The sequence below is a fragment of the Cydia splendana genome, chromosome 24 (assembly GCF_910591565.1).
Source record: "Cydia splendana chromosome 24, ilCydSple1.2, whole genome shotgun sequence".
Classification (NCBI taxonomy): Eukaryota; Metazoa; Arthropoda; class Insecta; order Lepidoptera; family Tortricidae; genus Cydia; species Cydia splendana.
Genome location: NC_085983.1, coordinates 6,104,954 through 6,130,632, shown reverse-complemented (window position 1 = coordinate 6,130,632; position 25,679 = coordinate 6,104,954). Strand labels below are relative to the sequence as shown.

Sequence of the window (25,679 nt, the reverse complement as noted above, 5' to 3'; positions counted from 1 at the left end):
CCTCCATATATTTTATGAACATTGATAAAGACAGTTGGAAGCAAATATTCATTATAAAACTTAATCGCATGTAATTAAGTTTTAAGCGTTTTAAGTCCCGTTTTATGATTAATATTGTATAAAATTCGTGATAATTTAAATCAGAGTTGGGAGCAATGTTGCTGTAGAAAAATGTTTTTATTTTTATTACTCGCAACTTTTTCCCGGAGGCCAACGCACACATAGAAGATTAAGGCGCACACATGCGCAATTATTTGGGGACATAACTTTCTTAGGAAGTGAACAGGCCTTGCTCCCGAGTCCCCCTTGTCATTATTGCAGTTTTGAATTTGAGACTTTCTTGTATTTCATTTTAATTCAAAATTGTATTAGGATTAAATCCTTTATAAAGGCCTCAGGGACTCGGAAGGATATAATGTCATTAGACTCATTAGATTATCTAATGTAAAATATCATTTTTCCTACATTCCGTTGATCGCATGCGTTCGACGCTGCGTTTATCGCATAAAACGACCGCGCGCTTGAGCGGTGCGTGGCGAGCGAGCCCGCCTGCGTGAACATCGTGCCGTACAGCGCGCCTTCGTACAATTTAGCGCAATATCGCACTTATATGGTTTTCTCTCCCGTGTGACGCATTTTATGGGTATTCAAAGAAATATTAACGCAAACAGATTTGTTTTTAAATCTTGTTGCTGTATTGTTCAACTATTTTGAAATAAAAATCGGATTTCAATAGTAAGTTTTATTGACTAGTCGGTTTATTCCGTTTTCGAGGCGGAGGTTTGAGCTTGAGGTGCACGTACTTGCGGTGCGTGGCGAGCGAGCCCGCCTGCGTAAACTTGGCGCCGCAGAGCGCGCACTCGAAGCGTTTCTCACCCGTGTGAACCTGTATATAGATGTTCTTGTAAGCAATTTCTGCTGCAACTTCAAACTAGATCGTAAAATACTTAGAAGCGACTAGTAACAAGAATATTAATAAAATTGAGCGATTAAGAACAAGAAAGTCCGTGAATCGGAGTTCATTCAAGAGAACTTGTAAGTAAATTAGCAATATGGATTAATTACTTACGACTTTATGCACATAGAGTCCGGTGGCGCGGAGAAAGGTTTTTGGGCACTGGTCGCATCTGTACTTTCGTAGCCGTATGTGCACCGCCTCTACGTGTACCTACAAATAATATAGCTATTATTATTGAAAAAAATTCTCCTTCCAGGGGGGGATATAAAAAGGTATTTAATGTACACCTGAAAAGGTAAAGTTTCGGTGTAACTAAATATTATGTATAGTCTGACTAGGAATAAATGATCACGCGCCATGTTGCGGAATTCCTTATAGAAAAGAATAATTTGTCATAGAAAAGAAGTGACTGAAGAAGGAATAAACTTTAAATGTCGTTTCTTTATTTACAATTACAGGTAGGTATTGTTATTAATAGTACATAAAATGTAGATTAAAATAAAAACATGTAACATTAAAAATTAATCTTTGTTTACAGAGCAACACATGAAGTTATTCTTTAGTCTAATTTATATCAACAAAAGTGAAATCATCACTACACCTTATAAAACAATGTCCCCCTCCGCGTCCGTGTTTGTGTTTGTATGTTCGCAATAAACTCAAAAACTCCTGACCTTTCATGCGGTTTTTACCTATCAATAGAGTGATTCTTGACGAAAGTTTAGGTGTAGGTATGATTTGTTGACTCGTGCGAAACCGGGGCGGGTCGCTAGTAAGAAAATAAGGCGTACCTTAAGAGCGGCCGCGGTACCGTAACATTTAGCGCAACTTTCGCACTTGTAGGGTTTTTCGCCAGTGTGACGCACGTGGTGAGTCTGCAACAAAGCGTAAAACATTATATTCTTGCATTTACCGGCCATTGCTCCGCCTTTTTGAAAATGCCTTTCGAGAATCGATTGAAAAATACGACCAGTAGAGGAGAACGCCGGGCAGACATTACAAAGCATTTTTGCCCAAGCTAAAACGGCGACACTTCGCTCGGTCGATAAAAATGTCTCGTAATTGAAAAACAAAAATCCAAATGTACAGACATACACACTTTAGCATTTATAATGTTAATAGTATGTATTACATGTATTTGCGCCGATTTCTAATAAAAAAGGTCAATATAGAAAATTATAACTGCTTACCCGAAGTTCTGCAGCTGTGGCGTAAGACTTGGGGCAGATTTCGCACTTAAAGGCTTTCTCCCCAGTGTGACGCGCTTGGTGCTGCTTCAGCAGGGCCAGGCACTGTCGACAAATTATAAAATTCATATAGTGTATTCATATACTTGAAATAAACTGCGATTGCTTCCCAAACAGTCATTAATATACACGTTTTTTGTATGGATGACCAATTTATCCCCTACAGGACGCGCTTGGTGCTGCTTTAGCAATCTAAAACACTGTTAACAAATGAGAAATAGTTTACAACTATTACTTTCCAAGAACACGTTATAATGTTTATTTATAGACGAGAAATATCTCCCCTGTGTGAGAGCCCCCTGGGGCTACGTGATGCTTCAGCAGTTTCAAGCACTGTCGACAAATGATTATTTATGTGTGGTCCTTTAATAGAATGTACAACGATTCCTTCACATAAAGGATTTAATATACATGTTTTATATAGCGTAAAACTTGCGTCAGAATTCGCACTTAAGGCTCCTCCCCTGTGTGATGCGTTTCGTGCGAATGATAAATTGAAATATTACATAAGTAAAGATAAGAAATTGAAGTAAAATAACGCTTACTCCAATAGGGAATTTCGTTATCTAACCTCTCTATCACTCTTGCATATTCGTCATCAATCATCAATGTCAAATTTTACTATCTGTGAAAACTTGTCAAAAAAACAGTTTAAGTATGGAAGGTAGGCAAGGAAAACAATCTCCATGTATAAAAAAGTGTACGTCAAAAACCTTAAATAGGTGGCGCCACAATACCTAGAATATTTAATAAAAAATTCAAATCATTGACTTCACTACGACCATAACGGCTACGTCCTTAGCTACTCTAGCGCTACTCTGGAGAGATTTGGAACTATTATTTACAGATGACTGCTGGACACTTTTACAACTGTTCTACCATAAGAGATTTCGCTCCTAGTTTAAGGCACAGTATGTATAAGGTACTCTATGGTTTACGATAGGTGCTAGTGCTGCACTCTGGTGGCAGAACATTGCAGTAATACCACAGAATAAATAATAGTACTAGGTACAGAAGACTCACTCTCTAACAAAACGCGTCTTTTACGTTCAGGACAGATATGGCCGCTAGGTGGCGACAGCGCCACGCGCGGCTTATGGCTAGCCACCAGAATTGGTGCGGAACGGATGTACTTGTAGCTACCTGTTGCAAAACAACGAAATCGCGGAGTGAGCCACGCCTGCTTGTAGCGACGCGAAGAAATCGCGGAGTAAGCCACGCCTGGTAATGGTAGCCCGACTGGCGCTTGGCAGGTTTTCACCGTAATACAGACCTGGAATATCTTGCCGCAGGTCTCGCAGACCTTGCCGGCGCGGCTGCCGGGGTCGTTCCGCTCGCGGTCCGGGCGCGCGAGCCGCGCGGGCCGCACGCCGCGGTGCACGCGGTCAATGTGCGTGCAGAGGGATAGTTTTGATAGGAACGATTTGCTACACTGCAACATACAAACATCGTATAAATTTCGCAAAGCTGGCTAATAATTCGCTCAATAATTTCGCTACTAGATGCTAAAGTCTAGTAACATAATAACACGTATAATAACACGCCAGCTTGCAAGCCCCCTGTTAGTAATCGGCTGCCGTACTTTATTGGCGCTCGCAACTCCAGAGGTGTCGCATGCGCGTTGCCAATCTTTTAAAAACCTATGCTATATAGAGGTATAGTAACAATATGTTAATTGTGCATGCATAATTTATTAATTTCTCATTTAAGTGAAGTTTGTAATGTATTTATTTATTGCAATTCACATGTGGGTGGATTTCATCACCAAAAATTTCACCATACAAAAAAATATTTTTTTTTAATGTTTAATTTAACACGATTCTAGCTGGGTAAAGTAATAGGGGGCTGTATATTGAGGATATTTATGGTATTTATACAATCATTTGTGGCTTATATTTGAAGTTATCGCTTTCGGAAAATAAAAACGCAAGATGGTGATGACAATCATGGTATGGTAATGACTCTTTTATAGACGGTAATGACACTGCATGTACGGTAATGACGATTTGGGAACTAATTTATATATGTATTAAAAACGTATTAAAAAATTGTAAGGCTTTAGAACTTTAATAAACATTACAAATAACATGTTTTTGAACATAAGACTAGCTACATAAATTATTTTTAGAAAATTATAAAAAATACATTTTATTCATATAAATAAATATATAAGAAGTATTTTTATTGTATAATTTTAAATAATTTATATTCCGAAATAGGCAATTTATGTATTCATTAATTTTTTTTGGGTTTTTTCAATGTTAAATCATATTAACAATATTGTACTCTTATTATCAGTTTAAACCCGCATCTTCTTTTATCTACTGCATAACTTGGTATTTATATCATATTATAAAATTGCTGGCTTACCAGTGAGCTTAATTTTTATGATATATTACTTTTTTTTTGATAATTTGATTCATTGTATTTTTGTTGTTTTATAAATTAACTTTAAAAATAGCTATAATGATTTAAATCCATATATATATTGTTTAATAGCTAAACATTAATATATAATCAGTGTTTTATAAGTTGCAAGACCCCTACTTGTAATGCATGTCATAAGTTACAAAATGTTAGGTATTGGGTCCGGTGAGTCCGGTGACTACCCAATGGTATAATTATTAATTGCTGTAATTATATACATCAATTAATATAATATTATCAAAAAACATAAGGCCATTACGATAGTGAGCCAGTACCGTAGCCTATGGTCGCTTAAAACTTAATATATGTTGCTTGTTTAAATACTTTGTTTTAACACGACTAACATGCAATTACAGACTCTAAGTTGCACGATTTACATTATTAGATAATAAAAAATAAACATTTGTATGTTCTAAGTTCCAAGTGACCTAAATTTTGCCTACTTCAGTCAAAATGTTATTTAAAACTAACCATCCTCTAGTGTGAAAAAAATAGTCATATCTTCTTCTACATTTATTCTACATTTATAAGGTAGACATTATATAGTGTTAGAAGACATAGAGAACGTTTTTCAAACATACAGCTTAATTTCATAATGAATTATAGCAAAATAACTAGAAAAGTTTCTGAGAACCGTCATCACCATACACATGAAATCATCACCGGTCGTCATTTTTTCCCGGTGATGATGGGTATGGTGTTGACGATTTGAGAGTTTCTTGTTTTTATTTCTAGAATACGAATAATAGTAGTTAATGTCTATGCTACACAATAAACTTCATGTAGTTTGCCATTCATTTCAATAATTATTTCTAATATATCATTTGTAACTTTTTTAAACCAAAGCATAACGGTGATGATGCTCTGTTGTGACAAACTACGTTTTACAAATTTGTTCGTAATATTTCTCACGATTCAATAATGTGACTTTATAGTGAAATCATTTTTGGCATTCTATATTAAAGTGAAAAATAGGGCAAGGACCTTTAGCGGTATTTCGTTGTTCATACACGGAGATAAGCTCACATTGACATTACCATGACGGTGTTGACGAATATTCGTGACAAAATTTTAAATATTTTTAAATGTACTTTCTCGGTGAAGGAATTATTGCATATTTTCCCATGTGTTAAACAACAACATGGAAAAGATATAAGTAAAAGAAAAATCGCAATCGTACGATAGGTATGCTATAATTTTCACTGCAAACAATAAGGTTCAGATTTTTCCGGTAGACGGTGATGATTTTAGACACATAAAACATTTTATATAAAAAAAACTATTAAGTTATTGGAGATGGTAATTGAAGGAACATGAAGATAATAGTTCTTAAAAACATATAAAAAAGTTGCAACTCGCACAACCTACTAGTTTTTTTTATAAAGACCGAACCATAAGTTTTCGCAGGATTTTGAAATCCACCCATGTACATTAAAGGTTTTACAAGTACTTAAGAGTTTTGTTATATCTTCTTGAGAAATAATGATTCTTAAACCTGAAAGTCTGTATCTTTAGGTATTTAAAAAAGAGTAAACTAAATCTACCCTCAAGTGGCTTCTTAAGCCAGTTGAGGGTAGATGAAAACATTACATGATCAAATAATGCAGGTTAAAGTCAGGTCGTTCAGTGATAGATCCAGGTGGTTTTGTATTTGATTGGTTAATGAATAAATGTTATAACTACCCGAAAATGTACAAATTATTTGTTTACTTTTATTTAAGTACCTAAAGATACAGAGTATAGATGTCGACTACGAAAATAATAGTCGTTTTGGTACCAAAACTGATGTATGGAGTGAGCACTCTTATGCTTACTATATTTCTCAATGCATTGACATAGATATCTAGGGACTGGCTTTACGGGCAATAATAATGAGGCATGACAGGGGCCAGTACAGCGGTGTGACACCGGTACAACGCGATTGGTTGATGAGTTCGCATCACGCGCGCGATTGGTTGATGAGTTCGCAACACGCGCGCTATTGGTCGCAACTAGTTGCGTTAGATTGCACGATTGGCTGGAATTCGTGAGTAACACCGCTGAACTAGTACCATTTTTAGTGCCCGTAAGGAGGACTGGTCCATAGGTATATACGTCAATGTCTCTATGCCGAAACCCCGGAGTTTTTAATACCTCATCGCAGGTGAAAAGCGCAGTGCCGTGCTTGATATGCCGATGCAATACCAGTGCATCTGCATCCACACTCCATTCGCCGCACGCGCAGCATACACTGCCAATGGAAACTCCACATTTAACCTTTTGACCACCAAAGACGTCAACTAACGCGCGCGGCTACAGCCCAATATCAACCTTCGTGCATTCCAGCAAGGTTCACGATGACGCACCGCGCACGATACGCGCGGCGCTCAAAAGGTTAATAACCTTCCGCCACCATACAATCGTAGTTATGCACTCACATAAGTTTTTGGCAAAAATTTCATTATGGTACAAGCTTTTATCGCTGACTGTACTTTTCTTACGACAGACAACTAATACTCATCGAGACAATTCTAAAAACCCCTAATACAATTAGGTTGCGTTGTTTCATCACGGAGTTCCTATGGCCACCTCCTGTCTCCATCATCAAATCAGTTCGACAGTACCATATTATTGTATTGTCATCTGAACTACATAAAGCTGCCAATTTTCATGACGCTACGATCCTTGGAAGATGGTTAAATTAGTTACCTTGGATTCCATTACATGTTAGTTACATACAGGTCGACCTAATAAAAGCTTGTTAATAAGAATTTCCGCGAGTAAAAAGACCCACAGATTGCCAGTTCGCCTTACCAAAGAGAATAGAGTGTATAGAGGCGGATTGTCAAAGTAAATTATGTAGCCACTGTAAATTTACTGCCATCTTTCGACAGAAGATTAAAACTGTTAGAACGCCGTTTGACTTTGATCCGTATTCTTTCACTGATATATATTAACTTGTTAAATATTAATATTAACGCCATCTACTCGACACTAGGCCAAAGGTATGGTGCAATCCGTGCAATGTTTTCGAGCGAAGGCGCCCTAACCTTTAGCCTACTCTCGAGTAGATGGCATTAATATTAATATTTATCAAGTTAACACATAACAGTGAAAGAATAAGGATCAAAGTCAAATGGCATTCTAACAGTTTTAATCTTCCGAAAGATGGCAGTAAATGTACTGTAGCTACGTAAATAGTTCTTTTATTTTGTTTTTAGTATTTGTTGTTATAGTGGCAACATAACAACAAATCATCATATCAGCCCTTTATCGCCCACTGCTGAGCATAGGCCTCTCTTCGAGTACGCCACTTATCCACCGGGAGCCAATCTCATCCAGAAGTGACCCGCAGTCTTCCGGATGTCTTCCACCCAACGAGCAAACGGACGCCAGGCACTCCATTCGTCTGTAAGCGGCCACCATTCCGTTAAAATTTTGGCCCACCTGCCATCACTCTGCCTGGCAACATGTCCCGCCCAGCTCCACTTGAGTTTGGTAATGACGTATCCGACGTCTTGCACCTTGGTGCGACGTCGGATCTCAACATTCCTCACTCGATCTTGAAGTTTGATGCCATAACAAAAAATACTAACTAATAAGGTCACGGACATGTGTTTGTTATATGATATTCTCAACGGCCGAGTCCCGAATTGGTTGCTCTGGTAACGTTTAATACTCCGCTTCGTCGCACTCGTCATACTCCGATGTTGCACGTGCCAAGACATGGTACAAATTATGCCAAGAATAATGTTCTCACACGGATCGTTCGTATATATAACTCCGTATTTGCTAACATAGACATCTTTAGATTTTCAAAAGGGTCTTTTAAGACACAAATTATAAATAGTATTAAAAGTAAGCAGCACGGCACCTCTAAAACATAAATACCTACTTTATAGTAGGTATTTATGTTTTACTACTAATAATAATATTATAACATTGTTACTTCATATTCCTATTCTCACCAATCACATCCATGTTCCCAACATATATCATATACATATCTGCACTCAATGTACCTAACTTCCTTGAATAACTTTTATTACTAACTAGATATAAGTCCGTTCGATGTTCTGTATAGAATTTCAAGTTACACAGGAAAACCTGTAATTGGCCATACTATTGTATAAATTAGCATAAGGAAATAAAAAACTCTGTATCGCTGTTGGTTTTCACAATAAAATAAATAAATAAACATAAATACATCATCTGTGAAAATTTCAACTGTCTAGCTGTCACGGTTCATGAGATACAGCCTGGTGACAGACAGACGGACGGACGGACGGATAGCGGAGTCTTACTAATAGGGCTCCATCGTAGGCCACGTCTACGCCTCGGCTAGTCTGTGGCCATGAGTAAGCCCATTCATAATAATAAAAAAAAAGGGTCCCGTTTTTACCCTTTGGGTACGGAACCCTAAAAACGATCCAATATAATTGATTTAAAGTTATAGTTTCCCCTAATTTTCATTTTCTTATTGACTACTATTATATTGCACACAACTGTACATACCAAATTTCAAGACTGTTCTAGAGATTTCGACTTTTATCCTAGTGCAATTTAGTTACATATTATATTTTATTTTGACGAAACCTGAGGTGGATGAGCTATCTATATGATGACGAAGCCTGCGCTGTGGATCAGGGCCATGTTGCATAATAAACTACAACTAATATTACAAGCGGAACTCCTTATTTAATTAGTGAAATTAGAAAAGGAGTTCCGCTTGTAATATTAGTTGTAGTTTATTATGCAACATGGCCCTGAAGGTACCTATGCTGTTATTAGTATGTTGTTTTTTTTTGGGTCAATAAATTGTTATATATCTAAATATCACACTTTAAACTCTCGCGTTTTGTACACATATTTAATTACACAAACGGGTCTACCGCGATATAATTTCATTGTTTTTACCTTTAATTCCGACGTTTCAGCTGAGTTGCACCAGCTGTGGTCACGGAAAGACTGACGTCCCAACAAATGTCAACGGAGATATTAATAAAACACCACTAAACTACCCGAAATTAGTTTATAAAAATGTTCGGGGTAGACAAAGAAATTGCAGCTACCCGTTAAAGTTTAATGTTTAAAGGTAAAAACAATGAAATTATATCGCGGTAGACCCGTTTGTGTAATTAAATATATATCTAAATGTTATAATTTACACTATAATCGTAATCAGTCAAGTGTTACCTGCCGTGCGGGTCGCACTTATTGCCAGGCCTGTCAACTTTGTGCCTCTGTAGTGCCTCTAAGCTGTCAAACTGTATTCTACACTTGCGACAGTGAAGCTTACGGTTGTATGGCTGTAACAATAAGTTTGATTGGTTAATAAATAAACTAATGAGATAACCTTCACTACCCTTAGCAGTGGGGTGAGTGCGGTGACACTCCTCCAATCGGCCATCCTCGGCTCCGTTCGGCTTAGCATCAGCGACGTTTAAAATAACACTTGCATGCGTATGCTATCAAAATCGTTGCAAACTTTTCTTGTTCTAACTCTACCACTCTTTCTTTACTTATCTTCTTCTTCTTTCTTTTCTTTTTCTCCATGTTTGAGACTATTCAAACTTTTTTTTTTTGACATCTTACACAGATCAACCTAGCCCCAAACTAAGCAAAGCTTGTACTATGGGTGCTAAGCGACGACATACATACTTATATAGATAAATACATACTTATATACATAGAAAACAGCCATGACTCAGGAACAAATATTAGTGTTCATCACACAAATAAATGACCTTACTGGGATTTGAACCCAGGACCATCGGCCTCGCAGGCAGGGTCACTATCCACTAGGCCAGACCGGTCGTCAAACTTAATATTATAAACAAACACCTTATTGTGCGCCCGTGTCTTGTGGCAGTTGAGTCCCGTTCTGCTGATGAAGGTTTCCCCGCAGACCTCGCAAGTGCCCCCGGCCGCGTTCTGCACTGGGTGGTCTAGCCGCATATGTGTCGCGCACGTCGTCTTCTTACTGTGGAGTTTTAGACACTATTTGAACAGGGATGTTGCGGATGCAGATTTGTTGACATCCATGCGGATATTTAAAGCCTCACATCCGCGGATGCGAATGCGGATGTCAAGATTTGGTACTTAAAAAACGTCAAATATTACATTTTTAGTAATTTTTATTTATAAAAACGAAACGATTAGTATTTGAGCAAGAATATAGGTGCGTTTTATTTAATAAACAGTAGCTTGGCCGACTTTTCTGGATCTAGACGTTTTCTTTATAGGTAATGACGAAATTACCTAACACTTACTTTTTGCCACGACTCATGGGAGCCTGGGTTCCGCTTGACAAGTAATCCCATGATTCGACGTAGGCACTAGTATTTACGAAAGGGACTACCATCTGACCTCCCAACCCAGAGGGGAATCTAGGACTTTTTGGGATTAGTCCGGTTTCCTCACGATGTTTTCCTTCACCAAAAAGCAAGTGCAATATCAAATGATATTTCGTACATAAGTTCCGAAAAACTCATTGGTACGAGCCGGGGTTTGAACCCGCGACCTCCGGATTGAAAGCCGCACGCTCTTACCGCTAGGCCACAAGCGCTTTATTTAACGCAGCATTATTATAAGTAAAAAATACAGCGAGGAAATGCCGCCAGCATCCTTGGTACAATGCCTCGGGGCCTATTTTAGATTTAAGCTAATTATTAATTTCGTTTAGTAGTACCACTGTATATATATTGTATGTAAATAAATAAAAAAAAAACTAGGTCCTTCATATGTGTAATGATGGTATTCCATCTGTCTAATATCTTGGTCCAGTGTGTATTTGCGTTTCACATTTTGCTTAATGAGAGAGTGAGACGCAATGCACATTGGACAAAGAAATTGGGCCTAGCCATTGGGCGGGTAAAGCAGTTATTTATTTAATTATTGAATCGTCAAAAATAAAAATATGTAAATTGTAATTTTGATTTCTGCAAAATAAAGATGTTTAAATAAAATTAAATGGAAGACCTTTTTATAGGCCTTCGGGCGGGTAAAGATTACACAATTACTTAATCTTTAAAAATAAATATTCAAACAGACATACAAACAGCAACACTGTTAACTGTCCATCGGTGGACGTTATGCCTTTTGTTATAAGGTTTACGAACTGTCAGTTATAGCTAGTTTGTTAGTGCACGACACCTTGCACTTTGTGACTATGCGCTGAAACTTGGCACAGTTGATTCTTAGCTGGTCATGAGCAGATACAGACCGGGAGACCTCGAGAGCCACGTCTCATTTAGTGGGGGGGAGGGGGGGAAGTTCGACGCCGCCGCGCTTCACTTGGAGCAACATTTCTCTAAAACTGTACCTATTAGGGCATGTGATATATCATTTTCGGTTAAATTAAGGATGAGGAATTTTTTTTTGGAACCAAAACAATGCACTTTCTAACAAAAAAAAAAGCATAAAGTAGAAAAGACTAAAAAACGTATTTTTGATTTTTTCATAATTACCAATTTTTTTTTAAGTGTAGCAGGAATCTGAAAACAAAAAATACAGTCGTAAAGCTACACTTATTACGTTTAAGAAAATATATCGTTTATTATACAAAACTCTTGATAAATGGGAGATAAAAAATAATATTAAGCGTGGGCCAGAGTGATCTCAATACAAAATATTATGAATGTGGGAAAGTTACTTATAATTTGTTCTACAATCGTTTATTTTTTAGTTTTTCGTAAATAACTCTTAAACGGTAGCCCACAGCAAAAAAATATCTTTTACGTAAATAATCTGTTTCAGATTTCTTATAAAATAAGTGCTCCTTTTTTTCGCTAAGGTCAATATTAAAAAAAATATTGAAGGGAGAAAATAAATACTAAGGTCCTCTTTTTTAGTCATTCGTAAATAACTCGTAAAGGATGTCCAATAGCAAAAAATATTTTAACACAAGAATAATTAGCATAAAATTTCCTACAAAAAAGGTTATTCAAACTTTTTCGCTAGGATCAATATTTAAAAAGGGGACCTTAGAATTTATTTTCTCTCTTTAATATCGTTTTTAATATTGATCCTAGCGAAAAAGTTCGAATGACCTTTTTTGTAGGAAATTTTATGTAAATTATTCATGTACTAAAAATTTTTTTGCTATTGGCCTTCGTTTAAGAGTTATTTACGAATGACTAAAAAAGGGGACCTAAGTATTTATTTTCTCCCTTCAATATTTTTTTTAATATTGACCTTAGCGAAAAAAAGGAGCACTTATTTTATAAGAAATCTGAAACAGATTATTTACGTAAAAGATATTTTTTTGTATTCATAATATTTTGTATTGAGATCACTCTGACCCACGCTTAATATTATTTTTTATCTCCCATTTATCAACAGTTTTGTATATTAAACTATATATTTTCTTAAACGTAATAAGTGTAGCTTTACGACTGTATTTTTTGTTTTCAGATTCCTGCTACACTTTAAAAAAAAATTGGTAATTATGAAAAAATCAAAAATACGTTTTTTAGTCTTTTCTACTTTATGCTTTTTTTTTGTTAGAAAGTGTATTGTTTTTGTTCCAAAACTAGATTCCTCATCCTTAATTTATCCGAAAATGATATATTACATTCCCTAATAGGTATAGTTTTAGAGAAATGTTGCTCCAAGTGAAGCGCGGCAGCGTCGAACTTTCCCCCTCCCCCCTCACTAAATGAGAGGTGGCTCTCGACGGCTCCCGGTCTGTATCTGCTCAAGACCAGCTAAGAATCAACTGTGCCAAGTTTCAGCGCATAGTCTCAAAGTGCAAGGTCCCCATACAACGGTTTGCAGTAACAAAGCAGCTATTAACAGTGCGGGCGATGGTAGTCAGCAGCAGAAGTTGCTAAGCGGGCGAGGTGTTCAAAATGATCTTGACGCGACTTTATTGTTAAGAGAATAAGAGCGTGTCAAGGTAATTTTGAACACCTCGCCCGCTTAGCAATGTTTGCTGAGGCGCGAACAGACTGTTTTTTCGCCATCATGAGGAAGCGATGCGCGTCACTCCTCAATCGCAGCCGAAGCAGCACGAACAGCATCCTAAGTACGCTGGCGCAGCGTTGGGACTCGCCCCTGGTCAAGCGGTGTGTGCAGCTACACTCACCTGTTGCTGTTCCGCCGCGAAAGCTATTAATGTTTTGTTCTGTTTGTTTGTTTTGTCTTAATTATAATACTAACTATAGATATAAGTTATTGTAATACCTAACCATATATATGGACTACATGTAAAATATTTCATTTCATTTCATTCAGCTTCTGCTGCTGACTGCTATCATGTTTATATTACAAGTATAATCAATCAGTACTCACTGAAACCGTTTGTCGCAATGTCGACATTTGAACGTAGCGCCGTCGTGGCTCGCTGCGTGTTCTACAGCGTGTGGTCTGTGGACATAACAGTATTCATCGCTACACTTTATAAAACGACTAGCGACCCGCCCCGGCTTCGCACGGGCTACACAAAACCTTAACAAATTATATACTTAAACCTTCCTATTGATAGGTGAAACCCGCATGAAAACCCTTTCAGTAGTTTTTGAGTTTATCGCGAACATACAAACAAACAGACAGACGCGGCGGGGGACTTTGTTTTCTAGGTGTATGTATGTTCGCGATAAACTCAAAAACTAATGAACGGTATTTCATGCAGTTTTCGCCTATCAATAGAGTGATTCTTGAGGAAGGTTTAGATGTATAATTTCAAATTTGTTTTGGGGTTGTGTAACCCGTGCTAAGCCGGGGCTGGTCGCTAGTTTCATTATAAACTGAAATAGGTGTCATTTACCAAAATAAAAATGACCAAGCCCACCAGTGGCGGCTGTGAGACCTCTAGGCTACCCGGCCGTGGTGGTACCTATCCCAATTTCTCGAGTGTATGCAATGTTAGAGATATGTATGCTAATAATACTTCAAAACTCAAGAAGAGCGCTGTTGGCCTAGTGGTAAGAGTGTGCGACTTTCAATCCGGAGGTCATGGGTTCAAACCCCGGCTCGTACCAATGAATTTTTCGGAACTTATGTACGAAATATAATTTGATATTTGCCAGTCGCTTTTCGGTGAAGGAAAACATCGTGAGGAAACCGGACTAATCCCAATAAGGCCTAGTTTCCCCTCTGGGTTGGAAGCCAGATGGCATCGCTTTCGAAAAAACTAGTGCCTACGTAAAATTATGGGATTAGTTGTCAAACGGACCCCAGAGCCGTGGCAAAATGCCGGGATAACGCGAGGAAGGAGGGAAGAAATACTTCAAAACGCAAATTTGAATGACTTTACTCACTCGCCTGGCACGACCCGGTCGCAGCGCCGGCACCGGAACTGTAGTCTGTGTGCGTCCTGCGTAATACACAGTACTTGGTGAAAATACAAATCCACAATATAGGGTAGTTCGCTGGCCAGAATTCATTTTAGTATAAGGTCTTAATAACTAGCCACTGTTAGTAACTGGCCACCCTAAAATAAAATTGAATTATATTCACCTATAGGTCTCAATAACTAGCCACCTTATACTAAAATGAATTCTGTTTATAGGTGAATAGAATTTATTTGATGGCCAATTACTAACAGTGGCCAGTTACTGGCGAAATACCCTATAAGCTGCAAAAATGGGACCAATTTGTAAGTATATGTTGAGATTTGAGAAACTCCTCCTACAACCTAAACCGTTGAAAATAGGACCCTAAAACTTAACCTATACTCTTCAAAATGTAAAGTTTTTTGGTAATTCAACCCAGGGGTAAAAGGGGTACAGATCTAGTGCATAATTATCTTCCATCGTATTTTTACGGAAACGTACGAATGTGTCTTTCTATTTCGGTCAGTCTCGGTACGAAAAGTACTGAGGTTGACTGAAGTAGCATGACAAATACGAACGTTTCCGAAAAAATACGATGGAAATCTGTATAAAAAGGGTTTAACCGGTAAAATTACAACTGTACCTGTATGTGTTGATTCCGGTTGACAGCGAACCGGTACCGCGCGTGACACAGATGACACTCATTGGGCCCAATGCTCTGTGATATTAAAAAAAGAAAATTTGAGAATCATTAACGGGCGCAAAGGCAGTTAAATTGCAAAATAAATTCGGAAATGTTATATGCAAATAGGTAAAAAAAATCAAGATGTGTGTAAGATTTATAATAATGTTAATGTTATGTGGTGTGGTATATTTACATTTTTGCTGTACATTTTCCTTCACTAAATGAGCGTTTCTTTTATTTTTTGCCATTTTTATATATTGTGACCTTTTTTGCCACTTTTGTGTTCTTTCTACTCATAATCACAAGCTCTTTCGATCCTAATGGGATAAAAAATGTCCCAGAGTTTTTTTCCCATTGTGTAACACAATACCCACATACTTTGTATGGCGGTAACAAAAAGGAAAGTTTCAAAAATGTATGGAAATTTTAGGACACTTTTTTTCTCCTGTAAGAATGAAAAGGGCTCGCGATCCTGACTAGAAATAACACAAAAGTGGCAAAAAAGATCACAATATATAAAAATGACAAAAAATAAAAGAAACGCTCAAATATCATTATTTTGGGTAAATTATAAATAGTTTTAGAATGTGCCACTCAAGCTAGTATCTATGTATAATCGAATCGAATCTTGCAAGTTAAATTTGACCCACTTCCCGACTTCCTACGCTGAAAATTTGCATACAAAATGTAAGTCGGGTGACAATGCAATATTATAGTACCATTGAGCTGATCTGATGATGGGGACAGGAGGTGACCATGGGAACTCTGTGATAAATCAATGAAAATTGTGTTTAGGGTTTTTAGAAATGTCTCGATGAGTATTAATTGCCTGTGGAAAGAAAAGTACAGTCAGCGATAAAAGCTTGTACCAAAAATGAAATTTTTGCCAAAAACTTACTTTACATATACTTAAAAATCAACTCACTGGATCGTGTTTGTCTTTAACATGATTTTCGTACGCGGTGGAAGTGGAGAACCCTCTGCAGCACAGCTCACATTTGAATTCTCCTAAAAAAATTAAATTATTTAAAAAAAATTACATATAAACACCGAAAAAATGAGTATATCCACAGTTTGACGGCCTCCTACCGTGCCTACGGAGCAGGAGGTTCCGGGTTCGAATCCTGCTATGGGCGTTATGGTTTTTATCTATGTATCTATTTATGTATATAAGTACAGTCAAGGAATTTAATTTCCAACCCACCTAAGGCCACGTTCACACGGCATTGTCCTGCACGTTTTATTGCAGTATACGTTTTAACGGATAAATAGTAGTGGCACATACTTTGTGCATAGAACTTAAACTTAAACTGCAAAAAAACGTACATTCTTTATACGTTTAAACGGATACTCACCGGACTTGTCAAGCAAATCGAATGAACTTTAACTAAAGCCGACCACTGACTAACAGGCCGCCGGACGATATCGGCCTGTCAGTTAGAACAAAAATTTGACAGCTCCGAACAACTGACAAGCCGATATCGTCTGGCGGACTGGTAATCAGTGGGCCCCTTAAGAGCTAGAGCATGATGTTGCTTTGAAATGTCGCAAATTTCGACCTTAATGCATTGCGAATATCAAACAACATTTCAACGAAATGGGTAGAGAATTAAACTCCTACGTCGTATCGTCGCCTAATACCCATAGTACAAGCTTTGTTCAGTTTGTGGCTAGGTTAATCTGTGTAAGATTGTCTCCAAAATATTTATAATTTTATTTAGTATAATTGTCAGAATGATCTTTTTAATTCACATAGTGCCATATAGCAAATACTGTATAGCGCTAACTTTAGACAATTGTTAGGTACTTCAACCGTCACATTTACTACTACATTTACCTTGCAAGTATTTCTCCGAAAGTTTCCTCCTCTCCATATCCTCAACCATCTCTTCCTCTGTCAAGCATTTAACTTTAAAATCATATTTCTCCTCAAACTCCTTGATATCTCCTTCTGTACTGAACTTATTCTTCTTTGTTAACTTCTGTTTCTTATTCACTTTTACTTTCTTTTTTCTTTTATGTTCTTGTTTCTTCTTTGTCTTGGTATCTTTCAACGCTGGTGCGACAGTTATATTTCCTATTCGAATTATATCATTTGTTTCGTCTATATCATTATCTGGCCAAGAATCATTATTTTCATCTATCTTTACCGATTCAACAGTTATATCAAAATCATTATCATTACCTGGCCACACAAAATCATTTTTTACATCTAATATGTCATTTACATAGTCTGTATCGATTTCATCTTTTATGTTTATTTCTGTGTCTTGATGGATGCAGGTTTCTGAAGATTGGTGGTGTATGTTAAGGTTATATGTTAGTTTGTAGGCGGAACGGTCGATGGTTTGTATGTATTTGTTTGTTATCTGTAATAAAAAATAAAATACTTAGATCAGAAACTATTAATAAAAACCGGCCAAATACGAGTCGGACTCGCGCACGAAGAGGTACGGAACTCTTTACGCATAAACGGTAAAATAAACACGTTTGTAGTATGGGAGCCCCACTTAAATATTTATTTTATTCTGTTATTAGTATTTGATGTTGCATGAGATACAGCCTGGTGACAGACAGACAGACAGATAGCAGCACTCTAGGGTTAACTCCTCATGCTAATATTCGAGCAAGCAAAAGATTCCAAAAATGAACCACAAGCCTGACGTTCGAAAAGTGGAATGTTGAGCGTTGCGAGGGTTTCAAGGTCCTAAGGTTAAACAAAATTTGCTTCCAAGTGAATTACAGCAAGGTGAAGCGGCTGGTGGGCGCGTTTAGCAGCACCACAGAATAAATAATAGTACTACCGTACAGAAAGGAAACTTCCCACAAAACCGGAGTTTGACAACAATTCAGATTCCTTTCTAACTTATAGCACTATCCCTTTTGGCTAAGATTGTCAAAATTCAAGTTATTATCTTATCTGTGGTCTTGCACGCAAAAGGACGTCAAGTTGCGTCAACCCTAATAAACGCTCGGAGCAATGCTGAGCCAGACAGAGCCGAGTTTGCCCGAAGTCAGGAGTGTCTCTCCACCACCTAAACCTACTTATTAAGTGTAGCATTCACAAATTTAAAATATGATACCGGTGTTCTTGTATTTTTTATTTTTATTTGATTTAAACTTGGGAAACAAACAAGCAAAATAGTACAACAAAATAATTAATTTAGACAATACATAGCCAAAACAGTTTCCAGTTATAACTAATAACATTTTTGTTAGCTCAAAGGACTTATTTATTTTTATTTAAACTTTATTGCACAAACACAGGAAAAATGCCCAAATGGCGGACCGTATTGCGAGACTTACAAACTGTTGCTGTAGCAGCACTTGCTTGAGCAGCTCCTCGGCTTGCCGGCAGCGCTGGCGCAGAGTGTGCGCCTTTAGTAGCGCTGCGCGACACAACGTGCATATGTGCTGTGGAAGCCCATCCCAGGCGGATAGCTGGAAAAATATTAAAAATTTGTTTATGGTTAAATATAATAAATAAATAAAAAATAAATCAATAGCATTGGTGATAGCCATTTGCACAATTATCTCATTAGCGCAGTGGCAGATTTGCAGTCTTGGTCGCCTTATACTCTGTCCCCCTTATTCATAAACGTTTACTAAAGTTGACAAGCCGATAATAATGGTTTGTCCCTTTCCGACGTATCGGTATGATAGAAAGGGGCAAACGATTATTATCGGGTTGTCAACTTTAGCAAACGTTTATGAATAAGGGGGTGTATCTTTAGGTATTTAAATAAGAGTAACCAAAATCTACCCTCAAATGGTTCCTTAAGCCAGTTGAGGCTGGTTAAGGGTAGATGAAAACATTACACCATGGTATAATAATATACTCCGCCTGGTACTCTATTCCGAGATTCGCGTATGACCTAACTGACACGGGCCTACGTCATCATGCTGTTTACAGGTTCTCAAACTTTAAAATGTGGGAGAATTTTAACCAACGGTGAAAATTATTTTAACGGCATTAATTTTAAGTTCTTCATGTAGAAACATAGTAAAATAAAACAAATCTAATGTATTAAATTAAACTTTATTTATCTATACAAGACAAACGTTTGAAAAACTAATTCACAGTTACACATTAATTACCAAGCTTACGACGTGAAAAGTTTGGAAAACACTGTGACTGCTGACACTGAGCGAGAAGGAAATAACAATTAACACGCGTTCGACAAGGATGACGGTCAGGGCATGAAGTTATCTAGATCCCAATTGTCAAATGTGACAGCGCTATCCTGTGTTGCCAGTAATGTAAACAGAATTACCCGAACGTCTGAAATTTCTTTCGTGAATCGGAAGATATTGCTAACAAATAATTAAAAATGACGTGTTATTGTAAAATTTAAGATAAAATACATATAAATGAAAATTATAAAATTATAAAGAAATATTTTAACTTATTAACCATAGGTATAATGTACCCATGTAACATGTTATGTTGAAATAAAGTGGCAATGTTATTGTGACGTAGGCCCGTGTCACTCTGGGAATAGAAGACCATGTTTTATTAGACCATGCATTACACGATCAAATAATTTAGGTTAAAGTCAGGTCATTCAGTGACTGATCCAGGCGGTTTTGTATTTGGTTGGTTAACCAATAAATGTTATAACTACCCGAAAATGTACAATTTGTTTGTTTACTTTTATTTAAATACCTAAACTGTTAACTAACTGTTAGACTGTAAAATCCATATTGATTACTAATGTAGTTTTTTGGAATATCAGTGAAAATAAAATCACCCGTTTCTAAAAGACTTATGCTGTGAATATTTTTTTTTGGAACCAAAATCAAATTGTACTTTTTTGGGTAAAATCGTACCTTTTTTTAGATACGAGTCGTATTTTTAGCTTTCATTGCTCTGGCATCACTTGTAAAACTTACCCTCGTCCCCATAACATCCGTGAACATCTGATCTAGTCCCCATTTGCTAATTCTGTACAATTTTGTGTCCCAGGCAAGACATATTCGACACGCCAGTAAAGTATCTGGCCCTAGCTCATTTTTCAATATATTCATAATTACTTCCAATATACCAAGTGAATAAATTACACTCTTTCACTTCACTACATAGAAAACGATAGTTTTATACACAGCAACTATGGTAAAATAATAAAATTTGCACATATTATTACCAACAAATCATAGCAAAAACAAAAATCCAATACAATAATTTGTCTCAATAATAAATTGACACAAGTTTGACGTTTGACACTTTCGTTTTTTTTTTGTCCATCGACAGGCTAAAGCCCCTGCTACACGGCAGCCGACAAGCCTTCTAACCGTCTGACCTAGGTCTGTCCTTGGTGTGTGGGTCCGTCTGAGTTGGCTGGCTAGACGGTGGCAAACCACAGTGTGTTCAGAACTCGCGGACAGACAACACGTATTGCAAGCGCACAAAATGGCCCCTAACCTTTCAGAAAGTTGGCGTGGCATTAGTACCTACTCAGTGGCGTATGGCCCTAAGGGCGGCGTATGCCACCCCTGGCGGATTGCATTTTGTTTTTCTTCCTTCACTTCTGGGGCGGCAAAACTTATTGGCCGGGGCGCCAAATTTCATAACCTACCTACTTATACTAGTGCAATGACAAAAAAATAAGTTTTTGGCAAAAAAATAATATTTGGTACAAGCTTTTATCGCTGACTGTACTTTTCTTTAAAGAGGCATCTAATACTCGTCGAGACAATACTAAAAACCCCAAACACAATTAGGTCGCGTTGTTCTATCTCAGGGTTCCTATGGCCACCTCCTGTCTCCATCATCAGATCAGCTCTATGGTACCATAATAATGCATTGTTACCCGACTTATATACGTATGCAAATTTTCAGCTCCATCGGAAACTAGAAAGTGGGTCTAATTTAACTTGCAAGATTTGACCCATAAAAACATATTTACATACTTACATTAGGTATATTGCAAGTTAATAAAAAGTTTGTAAAAAAAGAAAAAGGGTATATGAATGAAACGCTGGCTCAAAAAACGGCATTTGTTGAGTCATTTCAACTTAATGAATTCGCTGGACTACGCTACGGGGACATACATAACTTTCTGAGAATGAAGAGGAAAGTATTTGATGAATTATTAGAAATGCTACTGAGTACCCATGGCATGGCTATTAACCACACGAGCGCACACGGCGCGTCCTTCAAGCGAAATGGCCTAGTGCGGTCGGCGTCGGGCGGCTACACGGTTCCGGACCGACCGCTCAGACCGCGGTCGCTGGCGCGCGCTGCATGCCAAGGGCGTCCGGAGGTCAAACGAAATTTTGTTGGTAACAACTGTCTACACGGTCCGGGACAGACCAAGGCCACGCGGTTTGGGGGCTTGTCGGCTGCCGTGTAGCAGGGGCTTAAAGCTCTAAGCCCAAAGAGTATAATAATATATGTATAGTAAGCCATACTGCCTTATTGACGTTTGACACTTCTTTGATCACAATCAACAATCAAATCATAATCATGGACCATAATGCCCTCTCCACACTAGTACGCGAGTCGCGGCGCCAGGCGGAGCCAAGCCGCGAACGCGAGTGTTGATTTCGCAGATCTGCTGAGCCCCCTCCACACTCGTACGCGAATGTGCGTGTTTTTTGACATTTAAAGCCATAACAAACTACCGCACCGCACCGCGACCTTGGTGTGGCCAAAATATGTCTTTCTCGCTCTAACTTATAGCTGCGTCCTTAACGCACGTACGGCGATTACCTTACACACTATCGATACGAGTGCCGCACCTCACCAAGGTCACGGTGCGGTGCGGTAGTCTGTGACACCAAGGTGCGGTAGTCTGTTACGGCTATAAGAAGCGTTTAGAGGGCTTACCGCGAACACCAAAGTTCGCCAATTGCGGGTATGTTTATCTTTTACTCCAATGAAGGCGTAATTAGAGTGAAAGTCGGCTTGTCAACTTTAGTAAACGTTTATGAATAAGGGGGTAAGAGCATACATCATAAGCCCCCTCTAGACTATGCGCGTGAATCGCGGGCGAAGCTGCGAACGCGAGTGTGGAGTCGATTTCGCTGTGTAAGAAAATCGAATCCACACTCGCGTTCGCGGCTTCGCGCCGCGATTCGCGCACGAGTGTGGAGGAGGCTATAGGTTGAAGAAAAGTCTATATTGTCTATTCCTCATTGTTATGTGTCGAGTGCTGTTGCACTCGTGCTTTAAAGTAGCTAACACACTATCGCACCGCACCAAGGTCATTGTGGGACGCACCCATAAGTAAGAGGGAGAAAGAGATATCTCTTTCTCCCTCTTACTTATGGGTGCGTCCCACAATGACCTTGGTGCGGTGCGATAGTGTGTTAGCTACTTAAAATCGCTCTAAACGTTACTGCGATTAATGGTTACCAACCTAACAAAATCAAAATTACAGTTTCAAACATAGATGGTAGGATCCTATTCACTTCGTGCACGACTGTCACGCAACCTAGCATCCGCAAATCTAGGGGAAAACGCCAATTCACTACATTTTAAGCCCGCTCCAGACTCGTGCGCGAATCGCGGCGCGAAGCCGCGAGCGCGAGTGTGGAGTCGCGTTCGCAGATCTTCGAAATCGACTCCACACTTGCGGTTCGCGCACGAGATTGGAGCGGGCTTTATAAAACAACTCCAAGACTCAAAAACTAGTGAACGGATTTTCATACGAATTTTACCTATAGCCTCCTCCACACTCGTGCGCGAATCGCGGCGCAAAGCCGCGAACGCGAGTGTGGAGTCCTGAACGCAGACCTGCGAAATCGACTCCACACTCGCGTTCGCGGCTTCGCCCGCGATTCACGCGCATAGTCTGGAGGGGGCTTATCAATAGAGTGATTCTTGAGGAAGGCTTAGGTGTATAACTTGCTAGGGTTTTGTGTTAATTGGATGTAATATAGCTAGCTTCTAAGCTAACTGAAGAAAATAAAACAAGTTATAAAGCAATAACGTGTATTATCTACGAACAAACTACTTGATACATTAAATATTAATAGTATACAATAAAAGTAAATTCGAAAAATGGCAACTAATCCTTACAAAATGGGGTTGGCAACTGTCAAAGGTTTGCATAGATGACGCCATCATAGCTTGCCCCTTTCTGTTGAGTTCTATGAGATTTGGCTTATAGGGCTGGCATCCATCCATAAAATTCTATTAAAAAAAACAAGATTTTGACATAATTCTAGGGATTGACTTGGAAAGCTATGCTGACACCATCTGCTAAATACTTCGACCGGCCAACCCCATAAACCCCATTGGCGATATTTTGTACTGGTACAGAAGTGCAAATTATTTATGTTATATTCTGACTTGTATAGAATTTTATGCAGTTGACAGATAGTGGTAGGGACGCTTAAGGGGATAGTGGACGACCGCTTCTGCATACAAACGTAGTTCCCATTTCCCTCTCTGGATATCGACATTAGGGAAAATATTTTTACATAATTTGATTTTATATTAACTTTTTCGACGCCGTGTCAAACACAAAAGCTGTCACTCGGATGCCACGTCACCGAAGTGTCCAAACTGAAATTGAACTTTATGTATATGCACGTAGGTCTAATGTTGCTCTGTGGTCTGTGACCGATAAATCAGTCTTTGGCGTCAGAATCTGCGGTGCGGATACATCGGTCATTGGCGTCCAAAAGGTTAAAAATAGGTATGCCCCTTATTTTGACATTTTTGATTTTTTTATTATTATAATATAAGAGTTAAGAGCGAAAAACAAAGTCCATACAAATTTTGAAATGCTCCAAACTCTTATGGTAGTTAAAAAATTCGAAAAATCAAATGAGGGGCATAGCTGTGGTTGTTATAGGGGGCTGTCCATAAATTACGTCATCGATTTTTGACGATTTTTGACCCCCCCCCCCCCTATAATCATCCAAAAATCATGCTTCAAATGACCCCATTTCCTCCTACTTCATGCTACCGTCATCCGATGTCCAGACCCCCCCCCCCCTAATTTGAAATGACGTAATTTATGAATAGCCCCCAGGTACATCAAATCGTGTCAAAATATTTTAAATAATATTAATATCCAGAGAGGAAAACGGGGACTAAGTTTATATGCGGCTGAGAGGATATAACCAAACGGAGATGCCTTGTCTGTAATTTTTTGTACAAAACAGTCTTCCGATTTTTGCGGGGGAAGGGCACGTCACATGTATGCGTAACGTAAAAATAGCCATGTCAGATAAACGTCAGTCCATACAATGTGTATGACCATGGGCCGCCCATTTTCGACAGAGGGGAACGCCTGTTAAAGTCTACCCCGTTTGGTTATATCCTCTAAGGAAATGCGATTTCGCGCGGCCGTCCCCTTTCCTCATATCCTCCTAAGACCCAGCCATACAAATGAATAATCTAGAATTTGCCACTGAAATTTGAACCTTTAGTGCAGGGAATAGAGTTTTTGTTTGAAAATTGAACGAAACAAAACAAATGCGACTGTGTTCCAAATTGAATATGATTAAAATTTCATCGAACTGAATAAGTTCTGTAGGACCTTGGCCCTTAGGAGGTTAAGAGAAAACTTATCTTTACACACACACATACGCACTTATCAGGTTTGAGCCAATCACCGCTCAGTCTCGAGTTGTGAATGTGTGTGTGTCTCACGCACTAGGAAATCATAGTTTTGTCTTAGAGATCCTACTCTTCCTACTCGGATTTTTGACATAGGTAATGTGTAGGAGAAAAGCAATATAATCAATTAACATTATTTAACTTGTTACATTTAGTATAAACGAGGTATAGTAGATATAACCCGTGCTATTGCACCTCTATTTACCTATTGCTATTTACCTCAACTCTCCTACTGGCATCTATACGTAATAGATTAAAAACAATAAAGTAAACATGTGGAATGAATATTTTAACGCCATAACAAGTAATATGTTAAGTAATTGTTGAATATTATGGAACATACATAGGTTTGAGTATTAGGTATATTTCTACTTTTAAACATTTACAATACCTACTACAGATGTTGTGCATTATTATTTTCCATCGTATTTTCTCGGAAACGTTCGTATTTGTCATGCTACTTCAGGCAACCTCAGTACTTTTTGCACCGAGACTGACTGAAATATCAAGACACGTTCGTACGTTTCCGTGA

General features: G+C 38.2%; 1 protein-coding gene across 1 annotated transcript; it reads right to left on the bottom strand.

Annotated features, from left to right (window-relative positions):
* Positions 1-727: 727 nt before the first annotated feature.
* Positions 728-20,749, bottom strand: LOC134802347 (zinc finger protein ZFP2-like). Its single transcript, XM_063774961.1, has 15 exons — positions 20,467-20,749; positions 18,880-19,014; positions 17,411-17,942; positions 16,499-16,581; positions 15,532-15,606; positions 14,874-14,929; positions 13,906-13,980; positions 10,456-10,594; positions 9,808-9,920; positions 6,766-6,862; positions 3,479-3,637; positions 2,149-2,250; positions 1,750-1,833; positions 1,070-1,168; positions 728-886 (listed from the first exon to the last, which is right to left on the bottom strand). The coding sequence occupies exons 1-15, from the start codon at positions 20,599-20,601 to the stop codon at positions 743-745; spliced, it is 2,028 nt and encodes a 675-aa protein (XP_063631031.1). The 5' UTR covers positions 20,602-20,749; the 3' UTR covers positions 728-742.
* Between the last annotated feature and the right edge of the window lie 4,930 nt (positions 20,750-25,679).

Excerpts from the sequence above, each read along its gene's own strand:
- LOC134802347 (XM_063774961.1), bottom strand. The coding sequence starts at position 20,601 with ATGAATATATTGAAAAATGAGCTAGGGCCAGATACTTTACTGGCGTGT. Across the intron at positions 17,943-18,879 it reads TGCTGCTACAGCAACAGTTT|ATAACAAACAAATACATACA; the intron begins GTAAGTCTCGCA and ends TTTTTATTACAG. Across the intron at positions 9,921-10,455 it reads AGACACGGGCGCACAATAAG|CCATACAACCGTAAGCTTCA; the intron begins GTGTTTGTTTAT and ends TTATTGTTACAG.